Source organism: Thermobia domestica, chromosome 17 (assembly GCF_964235325.1).
Source record: "Thermobia domestica chromosome 17, izTheDome1.hap1.1, whole genome shotgun sequence".
In the NCBI taxonomy this organism is placed as follows: Eukaryota; Metazoa; Arthropoda; class Insecta; order Zygentoma; family Lepismatidae; genus Thermobia; species Thermobia domestica.
The window spans coordinates 9,733,057-9,748,595 of record NC_137470.1 but is presented as its reverse complement, the minus strand read 5'-3'; the positions used below and the strand labels follow the sequence as shown (position 1 = coordinate 9,748,595).

Sequence of the window (15,539 nt, the reverse complement as noted above, 5' to 3'; positions counted from 1 at the left end):
ACAGAAAACAAACTTCTACAGTTATATGTATAATGTAACGACTTTTCTAACTTTTATATATTTAATCTCTTGAATATCACTCGTAGATATTATATATAATAATACTGATTCATTTCAGAATTCAGAAACTAGGTTAAAATAATGCCCTGTATAACGATAATAGCGGACTAGTAAATTTTCAGTTCCTCCCAGAGGACATTCCAGCAATTATGAGCACCTATAGAGTGAGTCAGCCCATCAGTTGTACTCGAAATTCCAGCCAGATGGCATAAGCACACGAATGAAAATAATATGATAATCGGAAAAGCTTTTTCGGTGCAAAGTAACATACTCAAAGTATTGATTCAAATACTATTAAATAAGTAACTAATGATCCATAGGTTATATGTTGCAACTGAAGATGAAAGGAAGAGTGATATAAAAGTTTACAGTCAATAGTTGAAGTTTATGTTAGAAATTAATGTGTCAGGCCCAGTATAATTGATCAGTGGATTTCAATAGATATATGTAAGCAAGTTTGTAAAAGTGATTTAAGATGCATATGTCAGGAGTATGTTGTTGTGAATCGAGTCTTTGGGGAGAAAAATTATGTGATGACGTTGACAGAGATGAATAAATAGAATTAATGACAGGAGGTTTATTTTATATGGAGAATATTGTATTTGTTTTTAATCTTGTTTTTAATAAGTGACACCAATCACTAGCAGTCAACTTCATTCATTGGAGACGCAAAATGATCACTAGTCTATTTTAACGATGTGTCAATGATTACAAGTCTTGGTATTTCGAATTCCTTTGTATGCTGCTTTATACTGATATATATGTATATTTATTTTGTATGTATTTTATTCTTGTATCTCGTTTTCTGGTTCCCCACAAGTTGCTTTTCTTTCGTAACATGAAACACAATAAGTACCAAATTGTTCAGCACGTTTTAAAATATTAGGTCGGGTATATGCGGAATTTCAGTAATTACTGTACTTACTCTTCATATTTCGCTGTGGTAGAATTTGCAACTCCATAGGCATAGAATAAGCAGTTCAATAGTCTTCATCCAAGATCACTTCAAAAAGTGATTTCCTTTAAAAGGTAGCTTATAGTTCTGAACGGAGACGTTTTTCAACCCATCTTTAATGAGTTTGTTTTCTTTCGTGCATTCGGTATAAATAATTATCTGTCCAAGTTTTATTTTCTGCATCTGTGTATACAGAAATTTATTTGAAACAATGGTGTATTTAGGTTTTGTTTCGGGGGAAAGGGGGCTGCACAACATGTGAATAAGCACTTACATTTTTCCTTTTGGGTGCCTACAAGTTCATTTTCCTTCCTTTAATATTTGTATAATGACACTTCCAGGTATGAGGAATGAAAACATTGAGTGAGAGTGGGGAGGGAGCAGAAATAACTGAAAGGTAAGATAATACCTAAATTATCAAGAGGGAAATGCGTGGGGGAGGGAAAGGTATGAAATTCGGTGGCGGCACAAGTAACCTATCGTTTAAAATTAAATAGAGATCCGCGATAAGGGAAAGAAATGTAAGTCATTTAAAGGAAGAGGCGAAATTTGAATGAAATAATCAAAGAATAAAACAGTTCTGAACAATAGAAGGATGTTAATATTATTACACTACCTAGGTATATTTTATTAACCCCTTCAGTGCGTAATTTTCAGATGCGAACCGCTGTAAAAAGTGTAGTTTTTTTTTTTGAGAACTTTGGATGTTGATTCTAAATCTGTTTCAAAATCACTTACATCAGTATCACTAATTAATAACTCTTCCTCGATGTCAGCATCGTTGAAATATCGTTTTGAAGCCATTACTGTGCTGCCTGCTCTCAAACAAAACAAAGAATGAAAACTGTATTTGACGAACCCCAAACTCTATTTTAATTTCTTTATTTTTCCTCCTCTTCTTTTAATTAAGCAACAATTGAAACCAGCTGAGCGTAAACTCGCTAAATATTGTCGGGATAACATTAATTATACTATGGGCAAGTTTATTTGCCATACGCAATACAAAATAGTCAAAGCAAAATGAAAGCCTATATATACGCCATCCGCACAGCAGGTGCGTTTTGAAGACACGAGTTAACTCGCCACCCACACTGAAGGGGTTAAATAACATACAATATTTTGTTCTTACACAAGTTTCCACAACTAATTTAATAACTTGATAATTTTAAAAACAGCTCCTTGTGAACAGTATGGTGATTAGGTCCTATATTAAGATACATACTTCCATAGTTTTGGTATTACTGACGAAGACCGACTTGAATCATAACTAACAACGGTCGAAAGTATGATAGGAGAAACGAAAGAAAGTAACAACTAACAAAAAGAAATAGAACAGTAGAATGGACGAAAGAAAGAAGAAGAAAAAAAGAAGAACGCAGTTCTTACAGGGATTTAAATTTCACAAATACAGTATTATTATTTCTCAACAAAGAGCATAAGAAAATTGAAAGTCAATAAAATTCTTAGAAGTAGTAAGAAGGATTACTGCTGTACGTGAAATGCGAAAACTAATTTATTTCGGGAGGAACTTGAGCCCGATAGCCCCCCTAAATACACCACTAGCTACAGTTATTATTCGACGTATGTGTAAGACGTGTGATTGCAGAGTGTGGCTACACTTCGTATCTTAAACTTGTCAGTTTAAGGTGAAGCTCAATTTCTGTATGATATAATAATTTGCGTGTGCTTCTTTCCAGGGAACAGACGAAAGGAACCATGACTTGGTGCAGGTTTACAGAGAATACTTCGAACGCCACGTGAACCCCACTAATCTGGCATTATTCATCGACAGTTATATCCAGAGGACTGATCTTAACATCGTACGAGAAGTTGAGCCATCCCGCCGGTCTAATGCACGAACATTGCAAATGGCAGTGCTAAACATCACAGGAGCATTTAGCCCTCATGTTGAGGACACAATTACTCTCAACGGTCGTCTGGACCCCACTAACTCCTCATGGATGAAGGTAACATACTAAAATTAACACAGATCATTATTCAATTAGCGTTTTTACTGACTGTAATTCCACCATTCTAATATTTAATATTGTGTATGGAAAGATATTTTGTGTATCCACACTGTTCTAGATTCGATTCTTGGTCAGAGTACAGATTTTTTTGTTTGTATATTGATCGAGTAGGATTGGGAAGCTGCTTGAAATAAGAAATAGCGAACTCTGTTCTCTTCTCTTGTTTACGTGACAAAAGGAGTTCTCTTTTTCTTGTTTCTAGCCTCAGTGGCGGATCTAGAAGGTGAAAACTGGGGGCACCAGCCAGAACCCAGACTATGATAGGTAATTTATATCATGAGTTTACAATTTTTCATGGGTCCTGCTGATGTTTTCAACTTAACTCTCTCCCGATGTATATTATGGCTAGGTTGGACGTTGGCATTGTGGTCCTCAGGTTTTGTTTTACACATTGAATAACAGAAAAGCGGCAACTGAAACTATATCTAATGTTTCAAAAATTTGCCAACAAAGAATTAAAATCAACGGTTACTATAAATTAAAAAAAAAAAAAAAAATGTATAAATAGTAATTTCAATTATTTTTGTTACTCAAAAAACTGGGGCGGGGGGCTAGACACTCCCGGCTCCGGGATAAATCTGCTACTGCCAGTTATAGTATGGCTTAGACATTCATGATTGTCTGACTTTTACTCTTTTATATTATAGTACAAGTTAAGCTGATTATGTGGATAAGGAGCGTTAAGCTATTTTTATATTGAAAGCATCTAGGAAGTTTTTCCAAAGGGAGTTGCTTATCACCATCGACTAGTTCAAAAAATGTTCATGATACTATAGCATCAGTTTATCTAAAAATTCAAATTGTGTGTTATTCGGTAAAATATTCGTAAATTACATAGTTAATCAGGGTTCTTACAGGTCAAGGAAGTCAGGGAAAATGGTTCAAGTCAGGGAAGCTCAGGGAAGAAGACAGGAAATCAGGGAAAGTCAGAGAAATTTTACAAAATATTCTTTCTAACATTAATTGTACACCAATTTCAGCTTAACCAACCATTATATGGGACGTTACTAAGATTTTTATGGAAGGTAAATGGAATGTACGTTTGAGCAATTGATTACTATTTGTCTCTATAGAGTAAATTTTCTCATATATAAATATTCACCGTTATTTATTTCTTATTTATATGTCAACGTCATCCGACACCTGTCATGAAAGTCAGGGAATTTCCTGCCAAACGTCAGAGAAAGTCAGGGAAATAGATTACTCCAGACAAGTAGGAACCTGATTTATCATTATCGTAATCATTCGCATTTAATAAATTGAATGTAGAGATCATCCAGTTTCTGGGAACCAATATCAGCGGGAAAAGATGAGGCGAAGAAACATTCAAACAGGAACGTGGTCTATTTTCTACTTGCTTAAATGTAACCATGGAAAAAGGATATTTTCCACTAGTAACCCCGAGGCCCTTCTTGCATGAAGAGTAGGACTAGCACAGTGGCGTATTTTATGGGCAACCGAGGCTACCGGTGATAGCCCTGTAACATTAATAAAGAAAGTTAATAGAACACGTATAAAATAATTAAAAATAATAAGTTTGCAGTGTATTATCTTCTTTTCATGGTACTAATTTCTCTATATTTGTTCCCAAACGTGAATACGTGACAGTCGTTAACGCTTAGAAGGCAATACCTTTCGTTTTTTTGGAGACTGATGATGTGGCAACTCCCTGGTAACCACTGTCTACTGCCAGCAGAAAGAAACGTATATAACTGCTTGCGCGTCCACGTAGGTTCGCCGTAACAATATGCTAGAAAGCTACGGGCTGGCAACGAGGCAGGTTGCCACTCTGTGTATCGGTTTCCGTAGGCGGAGCGAGTAAATGGAAGAGCAATGACATAGCAGTCATTTTGGGTCTATCTGAGAATTTTGGGACATCATTTCGTAGCGCTTTGCGTCAACACAAAGCAAAAGTTGTATTTCACTTTGCGATTGTTGTTATTGTAGTTATTAGTACTTATTGCGTTATCTGCCTTGAGTTGAATTTTCAAATTTTGCGCCAATCGTTACGGAATGAAGCGCGCAGACAGTATTGTAGGAGAATGTGTTAACTTCTATTTACTCTGACGAGCGTTGTGAGTTATATCAAGCGGGAAAATGGAATGCTACCAAGAAAATTATATATATATTTTTAAATTTTTGTTACAAAGTGAATTGATTATAGAACATTTGTTTGTAAGGCTAAAAGCAGTACAATAATGGATTTATGGTCAAAAGCAAAATCACGGTACATATTTCGTGATGCAAATGGATGAACGAAAAATATTGTATGGGATAACTGGGAACATTCTGTAATCGTATGCGTTAATACAACTCAAAACTTGAGATTTAGGTAACGATAATCGACATAACGCTTAATAATGACTGTCTGCATTTTTGCGTTGCGTTACTGTACTCAATTTTTTTTTTTTTTTTTTTTACGAAGGCTGGTACGGAATGAAAATCAACATCAGTAACAGAGGCGACTCTTGAGAGAAGCGACAGTGGTAAAAATTAACATTATATGAATGCAATCCAGAAGAAGTTAATTGCCCAAAGGTTTGATGGCATTTCATTTACGGTGGAAAACATTAATGGTTTCAAACATTAATAAGTTTAAACAAAACACACCAAACACTATGTGTTCATTGTTGTGCATATTTTGTATATTATTATTATTACTACTACTAATAATAATATACAAGGTCAGTGGTAGCCTATGCCATCAAACCAGTATGCGCCACTGGACTAGAACAACTGATGATTTTTACAGTGAGTCGTGAGTGAAGCAAGCATAACATCGTATTGCTCACAACTTGCATTACAATTTCCTTGAGTGGCTTCAGTATAATCACAAATGTTCAATTCTGTGTGTTCTAACGGAACAATTTCGTTGCTGTTACGTTGTAATTGCCAATTGTTTTCCATATAGATGCGGTTTTAGAGCTAACTTTTAGGACACATATTATAATAGAGATTTTGTACCGTGTATTTTAAATTTAATAATGATTTATGTATAATGGTGTGGATTTTGTTGTAGAATTTTAAAATGCAAGACCTATAGTGTGCGTAATGGTAATGTACTTTGTTTTCACTAGATTCAGGATTGCGGCATGGTTCTAGAGGAACAGCCAGGCAAAGTTAGCGAAGCATTCAGGCTTTTCTTGCAAGGGCAAGGATATGGTAAGTGGATCTCTCAACTTCCGACAATACCGGTGATATTTTAAGAAGCTGTGTTGTTTCAGTGTTGCAGGCTTCTTACCACTTGATGTATAGCTTTGTCTTAAGGTACTTAACAATAAGCATTTATCGCACAGTGTATATATGTAGAATTGGAATAAGGAATTTGCTATTCTTTGTGTGAAGCGATTCATTCTCTGTAGAACATAAAATTTGAACGTCTACGATGCTGATACCGCTAAAATAATCATGTTAATATAAAATTAATGTTCTTATAATAGTATATGCTGTAATATAAAGATTAGATGTGCTAATTAGCAAAAGAGCTGTGCCCATCGCTGAATTATATACGCGTTATCGAAGTGTTAAATGGTGTAATTTTACGATGAAACGTAGGCACAAAATTCTTACTTTATAATCGATTATGTCAAAACACTCATTCTTATGTACTTTCCAAGAAAATTTGAAAATAAATATTCCTTCTCTGCAAATGCTGTTCAAAAGTATTCTACAGCATGGTTTCTTGTATAATATACACATATAGATAGATTTGCAAGTCTTCTGAGCAGGGACGGGCCAAGGGCCGGGCAACTCGGGCGGCTGCCCAGGGCGCCATGGTCAGGGGGCGTTTATCCTTTCCACCATGGAAGAAGAGTTTCAGTAGTACTTAAGGGGGGCTGTATCGACAAATGGAGACATAGCATGTAGAAGAAAGAGTGGAGGGAAGTTGATATGTTTATAGCAGGTCATATTCTTTGTCAACTCTTCCCAGGCAATGGATGTTATTTTATTTTATATATGTTACTCTTTGAAAGTGTAAAGCAGTAATCATATCAGCATTAGTAGCATTCAGTAAATGCTGTTCGATATTGTTTTTGGTTATACATATCGGTACACAATAATAATTATAATAATAAAAACACAATGTAATTGATACCATATGTTTATTTCATAATATAAATTAAAATCATTATAGTAAAATGTCAAATATAGGCTATGACTAGAGGGGGAGGGTGTCAAAAAGTCACTTTGCCCGGGTGAAAATTTTGCCTTGGTCCGCGCCTGCTTCCGAACATTCTGCGCACGTCTTCAGGGACGATTTGCTTTTCGATAATCACTTATATTTGTATTATTGCTGTGAGTTGATATGGAAATTTTGAACTGAAGTGTTGCTTTCAGGTTAATTTACTCGAAGCGTCACTTTGCTAATTGAAGGTCATATTGTAATATTCAAGGCTGGAGAAAAGAATTTAACACACGACCAATAGCTACACAAGGTATTTAAATGCCCAAATCCCTTTTTAACTCCTATACCAGTCACTGCTAATTTAACCTTTCTCAATTGAAATTGATTTTACTCCTATACTATGAATCAGAAATAAAATAAATAAAATTTTTGTATACCTTCAGATAATAATCTAGTGTGATTTGACTGTAGTCGGATCTGCTAGGTCAGCGTTTCCCAACCTTTTTCAACTTGCGGCACACTACAGGTGTAACTTGAATTCTCGCGGCACACCCATATATATATATATATATATATATATATATATATATATATAATTACCGTGGTATTTTAATGTGATTACTAATTTCCTTCTTACAGAGAAGAAAGCTCGATCACTGATTTTCCCCCGTGCTAAATCATTATACTTATTTTTGATTCTAATTTTAAAATAGAAAACAATAGCAATGAAATATAGGACTCGGGTTTTTAAAAATCCACTTTCTCTTTCGAAAACTGTATCTAACCTCTAACTAAAAGGGAAGATCACTAAATAACGAACAAATAAACAAATCTCCTCTACTTTTAAAACACAAATGTAGTTAATTTGTATGCATGCTTGCTTTGTTGAATTTATTGAATGATATGTTAAAATTTCAAGTTACGAAATAGTCTGCAACAATAAAGAAGTAATAATGGTCATGGCAATGATAAATACGTTTTTCAACATTAAAAATGTAGAGAAAAGTAACACAGTATGAAATTTAAAATTGTAGATTTATAGTAGAGGTTCATAGTAATGTGAAATATAAATATACATTTTCCCCTGTCTTGCAATTTGGTTCGTATAGAATTAATAATTTGTTTCGATTTTTTCGCGGCACACCAGCGGCCCATTCGCGGCACACCAGTGTGCCGCGGCACACCGGTTGGGAAACGCTGTGCTAGGTGATGCACTTCAATTCAAATCCAAGGTAGGTCGGATATGGTTATGGAAGCGAACGTAATAAGAAAAGTGATGTATGATCTATATTGTAATCCGCAATAACCGATCAGATAGCGATATTGTAACTCAGAGAGTGCGATATGTAGCACGAGTACATGAATATCTGGAGCAAAATTTATCCATCTATGACTTTATACCTAAAATATCTGGTAATATTTGGGAAAACTACAGACAATGCAGAACCACGCTGAGAAATTTTAACTTCCATTCTACTTACAGACTTCTGTAATTCCTGAATTTTCCTTAAACGTCCAAGCTTTCGTCTTTCCCTTGGAGTCTTGGTCATGGAGGTTAAAGGAATAAAAATGGAACGAACTTATCATGGGAAGAGCTGCGGAGTACGGAAACACGTAGTTAAAGGAGCAGTTCGACTTAGAAATGCATTTTTTACAATTTATTTCCACTTGTAGAGTTGAAAATTCTAAAAGGATTGGTGTTTGTTTGATCGCGATACGTTTAGTCGTTAGCGAGTAACAGAGGAAGAAAGATTTTGTTATGACGTCATAGGTGGGCAAGGAGCGAGAGCAGGCTTACATACTACACAGTGCCAGGCATTTAGTTTGTGAGAGGTGCGGTGGCACGTTCTAAGTGCGGTTTCCTTTTCCAAAACTGATTGCAAAGACTTACAAATATTATCTGCAAGTAGAAAATGATATCTGATGGTGGTCTGTACAAACGTTTTTATAATATTATAAAACGTATCCTATAAAGCATGAGTTCAGCGTTTAAAAAAAAAAAAAAAAAAAAAAAAAAAAAATGTAAATAGATGGCGGACGAGATTGCTGCAACACCTAAGTACCTTTTCTTTAATCATTCTTCCGATTCCCAAATATAAGTATGTTCATTTTCACGTTTTGTTGCAATTTTTAACGCTGACCCTATAATTTCGTGCTTCAAGGTATGTACAGGAGCTTAACATATGAGGCAAAAATGAAATAACATCTGTAAAGTTTGCCAGAATACGAAAAACACTTCACCGGTTAAATTTCTTTTATTCTCATAGCTGTCCGCGGAACAACTCTCATCACCCGTTTCATCATCATTGTCACATGATACAGAGAAATTAAACGATGGATCAATGTCTTGAGGAACAGTCATCGTCACTGATTCCTTCTACAAGCCGGTATATTTCACTCCCTAATTCACATTGTATAGCTTATTTCTAAAGCAGTATCTTCAGAATCATGAGTGACATCGTCTTTATTACCCCCTAATGCCTCGTCTTGACTACAACCGTCAATTGCGTCTTGTACGATATTTGTACGTTGGTAACTGGACATAGATCGGTGCTTGTTTAATGGCTCGGATTTTAAACCTTTTAATAATATACTTGGAACAGCATTCTTTCTCAGTTTGCGTGTAAATAATTCTAGCATTTGCCAGAAGTGGATCTAGACGGTAAAAACTCAGGGGGGGGGGGGAGTCAGAACCCAGACTATGATATGATATGTATATCATGTTTACTAAAAACTTTCAAAAATATCTAAATAATAGCTTAAATCAAATTTGTCACTCAAAAACTGGGGGGCCTAGGCCCCCGGCCCCAGCTTAGATCCGCCACTGGCATTAACTTTTCTTTCAGTAAACTTGACTTCTCGAAGGCAGGCTCTTCAAGATGTTTGGAACACGAGTGATTTTATTTGGTACATTTTTTCCCCATTGATTTTCTTGGGCCATAATTTATATCGATCTGGTGATTTCTCACGACTTAGAAACGTAAGAAAAGATACTTTACGTCCTCAGTTTCAATTGCACAAGAATTACAATCGAAAACACAGCAGGTGTTAGGTATTTCTACTTCACTTCACGGACACAGCACGCGCTGTACTAACACGTGTTTTCTACTTCACACTAGTGTTTCTTTCAGAAAAAAAATCATTATTTTTACACAGTACTATTATATTTATTATATTATAGACGTATTATTTTGGTCTCCTCCGGGGGGAATCTCTCAGAGCTCCGGGAGACAGTGCCACCCTAAAAACATGTCTGGAAGAAACACTGTTTCGCACAACAAACGTAATTTCTGCTCTCTCTCTCTCTCTCTCTCTCTCTCTCTCTCTCTCTCTCTCTCTCCTCTTTTTTATACTACTGCTATAGGAAAAACAACTAACAAAAACTTCCCTCAAAAATTCAACACAGAGCAAGACTGCTAACAAATCCAAAACACAATCTATTAAATCCAATGCACTATTAAAGGTTTATCAGCTGCGTACAAGGGAGTGATTGCTGACTCACATTGAGTTTCTCGCGTCCCACCAATGACGTCACCATTTACGATTCATCAAAAACAAATGCCTGTAGAAGCTGAACGAGACGGCCTATCAAGATATAAAAAAATACGGGTCTCTTATTTTTTGTTTCTCTTTCTATTGCACCAAACTTGTTTTTAACTCGAACTGCTCCTTTAAGTACGTCAGTGGTCTCACGATGATGATGATGCAAACTAAAATATGGCGGAGTCAGTTTTTGCGCCTTTCTTGTATTCCCTCTGCCTCCCAAAAAAGATTTGGAAAAGAGCATTACCCAATTTAAAAGTTTTTACACGGATTCCAATGAAAAGTCTAGTATTTAAGAAAGAAAATGCGGCTGTCAAGCAAGTTACATAGGCAAAACGAAAAAAAAATTTAGAAGTTTGAGTAAAAGATCGTATTAGAGATTCAGAAGTGGAAAATCCGGTGTGAAGTTTATCGAAACATTTGAAAGAAACCTAACACAGGGTAGAAGATTCAAAAATTTTATTTGAAGCTAGAAATGAAGTAGAGAGACTGGTTTTTGAAAATTTATTTTTCATTTAAAAGAAAAAAAATGGAATGAAATTTAGATTAGCGATGGTTGAGTGATGAATGGGAAGCGGTAATTACAAAATTTTCACACCATTGGCATGGTACTAAAAATAATTACATGAGTTGGCAACCTTCCAACAAGGAACAAGAAAGGCGCACAAATTGACCCCGCCACATTTTAGTTTGCATTATCTTTATCTGGACTCCATTGACGTACTTGACAACATGTTTCTGTACATCACAACTCTTTTTTTTTTTTTTTTTTTGGGGGGGGGGGTCCCGGGTTCGATCCCAGCCCCCGCCAAGTGAACTTTGTGGTGGACAAACACCGTGTGCGTGGGTTTTCTCGGGGTTCTCCCGTTTCCTCCCACTTTCTTCATTCCACCATTTCATTCATTACTCATCATCACCGTCTCCTTTAGCCTTACCGGCATAATCGTGGGACGTAAAACTCAAAGATTTCATTTCATTTTTTCTTTTCTGTTTTTAACCCTCGTGAACAAGACTCCAGGGTAGAGTCGAAAGCTTGGGAGTTTAAAGAGAATTCAGGAATTACAGGAATCTATAAGTGGAATTCGGAAAATTAATTGAACTTGTTCGAATTCTGAATACATGTATACACTAATAATACAAAAAACATTGGAATGAGCTAACGGACCCGAAAAGCTGGTGCAGAGCTTACCTGAGATATTTTTAATTTCTCTCAAAAATATACTATTTTGGCATGACCTCTGTTTTTCTCCGAGGTCACCAAGATTTCTTCAATAGCATATTCTTGTCCACGTCATTCCTAAACTGTTTCTCACCAGCACACACCACAATTCCTCACCATCCTTTCCTCGTTTCTTGTACACGTTGGCGTACAATTTCCGTGCTCGGAGTTCAGTGCAAGAAGTCATGAAATCTCATTGTGGAAACGCTAATGATCATTTTGAGAGAACATGTATATCATTTTGAATATTTAAGAGGTCCCATTACGGTGAAATTAAAATACCGCTAATTTTAAAGTAATTATGAAATATCTTCAAATAGATAAAAGATAATCAAAAAGTGGAACAAGAGCTCTCCATATTATTTTACATGAGATATCGTTATCATGACTCATTTATCTGCTTTCGTTTTCCAGCCATTTAGAAAATGGACATTTATTTTCGTGTTTCTAAATGGCTGCAGACGGATAGCTACTAGGTGACTCATGATAATGGTACGTCATGCAAAATAATATTGTCTAGCGCGCTTTCGTTCCACATTTCTATTATCTTTTATCAATTTGAAGATATCACATAATTACTGTAAAATTAGCGGTATTTTAATTTCGCAGTGATTAGGCCTCTTAGTGAAATTTGTTGTTGCTTTTCTGCAACATAATAATAATAATAATAATAATAATAATAATAATAATAATAATAATAATAATAATAATAATAATAATAATAATAATAATAATAATATAACTTTGTCCATTTTTAAAATCACAGATTCGATTGTTGTTTTGGAAAGAAACTACCTTTATTCACTGGCGTTTCTTAAATACGACACTCATTAACGTCTGCTGTACCATGTACTTAATTTAGTATTCGAGAAATTATGTACTGCAGTTAAGTAATATCAGCCATGGGCTCGAGCTGTTTTGCTTTAGCCATTCAAGGTTGTGCAATTCAAAGTTTAAATGCTAATGAAAAGTAAATGTTATCTTCATAGCATTTCGCAGAATATGTTATATGGTTGTAAGTGTTGGTAGTCCTTATATATGTTATGTTGTAGTAAAAACTTGTTTGTGTTAATTCACGTTTGATCAGACAACGTTCTTTGTTTAAGGAATTGTGTTAAAATGTTAAAAACTGCCCGAATTTGTAGAAACGTGTTGGTAAGGTTTAGTGAAAGTATTTGGTTCAAAGCATGTTGTTAGTGTGAATCTAGTATACCAAAACTTTGTAAGTCACTGTGCTTCTGCCGTGGTAAGAGAACTTCCAATAAGGCTTAAGGGATTAAATTTTAAATAACAGAGTACAGTTTTTCTTCGAAGACAACCTGTGATCACCCATCCGTTTGAAAAGGCCATATTCTCAAAGCGTATGTAGAACATTCTGATACAGTATTTCCCCAGCAATTCGAATGCCCTAGAGCACAAACAACTTGAAATGCAAACAGAAAATTTCGAACAAACTTTGCCTCTGAATCTGAATACAGCTTTGGAATTCAAGAGGCCAGAACGTTCTTCGGCAAACAATGCAGACACGAGAATCACCAGGAATGCAGTTACCTAATCGTTATGGAAGGTGATTTGCCTTCCAAATAATAATATTGCTACTCCCCCAGCTTGCACGTGTGCAATCACCATTCCATTTTAATGTAAATACAGGTTTCTATATTCAAGGTGTTTTATATGTTGGAACTCCTCCAAACTGTTAAATGGAAAGGATTAAAGATCATCCTTCAAATGATTCAGTTTGAGTTGATGATTGCTTCGTAAGTTATGAAATTGTATTAGGCACAGTGGCTTCCAAAGCCAAAAATCATGGGTAAAGTTCTCAATTGGAATTCTGCTTACCGTTCATTATGTACAATTAAACTTGAAACATTGTTATATAAACGTGGTACATGATGGCAACATATCTTAAAATTGTAGGTAGTAGTTAATGTAAAAAAAACTGATTAGAATTCAAAACTTTATTTTCAATGTTTGCAAATGGAGAACTGCGTGGTATGTATTTTCTGTTTAATTTATTAGTTCAGAAAACACAATTCTCAATCTTTCCGTGTGTAGAGATATTAGAGTTAATGACAAGAAGCTTAGAGTTTGTTTCTTTCAGCGTTCTGCAGCAGCTGCATGGAGGAAATACCTTTACAAGAAGTTAATAGCTTTTCACTTCTCTAGTAGATTACAATTATTTCACGACCTAACCACGAGATGGTCGGATATAGGCAAGTTACACAGTACTCTAAAACATATGAAATCCCAGTTCGGTGCAAAAAAAACTGACAGCTAAACATATGAATGCAGAAAACCATGTACATGTTACCAAATATCATACGGATAATAAAATTTACACGTCTAAGATAAGTGGAGCACATCTATGCGCATGGGGTATGTATAGAGTTCTGGTAGGAAGCGTTTGGGAAAGAGATCTTTCAATAGGCAAGAAGGTGAGAGAATAGCTCACCAAACTTTATCCGGGTAATAAGATACACATGTCTAAGATATGTAGAATACCTCTATGCGCATGGTGTGTATTGAGTTGTAGTTGGGAAGCGTTTGGGAAAGAGATCTTTGATTAGGTCAAGAAGAAGGTGGAAACAATATAAAGAGGGAGGTGGGTAATATCAATACCTACAGCTCACCGAATATTATACTGATAATAAAGCAGAGATGTCTTAAGATGGGTCTATGTGACGGGTATAATGAGTTCTAGTTGAGAAGCCTTTATGAAAAAGACCTTTGGGTAGACCAACAGGAAGATAGAAGGTTAATATAAAGTAGTATCTTAGGAAGGTGGGTAATAATAATACCTAGAGCTCACCGAATATCACACGGATACTAAAGCTGAAGAAAACCGTAAATGCAACTATACTTGTGCCGTACCTTCGGTAATTTCCCGAAGTTCATTTTTTTAAAGGCTAATTGTTTATCGTACAGGAACAAAGCATGACAGTATCACAAGCTTGAGCTGTCACTCTTAAAAATTACATAAATATATTAAAAAAAACAACATATTTTTATATATGTTGGCAGAGTTTTGCCTTTTAGAACATTAACTCCTTTGGTAATTAAGGTTTCTTTTTAATTAGAATCATTACAATGACAATCTTGTAAGTTTTCGGTTGATTGATCGCTTTCCTATATCCGATAACTCATGAGTTCCGAGACTCGTTTTCTGTTACATTGAACCATTAATATTTTGCTAAGTTTGCCCAGTATTTTCAGTCTGTAAGAGGTGTGTGTTTCATTTAGTTTAATGAAGAAATTAGCACTGATTTGATATTATGTGTGCTTACACCCATAAAACCCGACATATGAAAGCTAAATTGTTTCAAAACATCGTAAGTGATCGCACCGTAAAAACTGCTTTGTTTTATGTTCTCAGCTTGGGTTCTTTTATTTTCGCAATGCTAGGAATGTTTCTTTTTATAATCACGTAATATTATAACATAATTAAGAGTACATAGCAATGTACACAGTTTTTTTTTAATATATCAAACTGAATACTTGGAAGTATCCTGTATATTAAAACTTAGGCTGAGTTTTCAGGGCAGTCAACAAGAGCCAATTTGGAAGAAAATATTGTGATAGTTAACCGTGGTTAATTCATAAAAATCA

General features: G+C 35.3%; 1 protein-coding gene across 6 annotated transcripts in view; it reads left to right on the top strand.

The window, feature by feature from the left end:
* The window catches only part of MESK2 (misexpression suppressor of KSR 2), a 261,034-nt gene that overhangs the window by 213,764 nt on the left and 31,731 nt on the right, over window positions 1–15,539 (top strand). For all 6 annotated transcript variants that reach the window (XR_014128807.1, XM_081743534.1, XM_081743532.1 and 3 more), the window contains 2 exons: window positions 2,713–2,982; window positions 6,123–6,207. Coding sequence is in view for 5 of the 6 variants with exons in the window: in XM_081743534.1 (XP_081599660.1) it covers window positions 2,713–2,982; window positions 6,123–6,207 (355 nt within the window). In the remaining variant the exon portion in view is untranslated. The remainder of the gene's footprint in view (window positions 1–2,712; window positions 2,983–6,122; window positions 6,208–15,539) is intronic.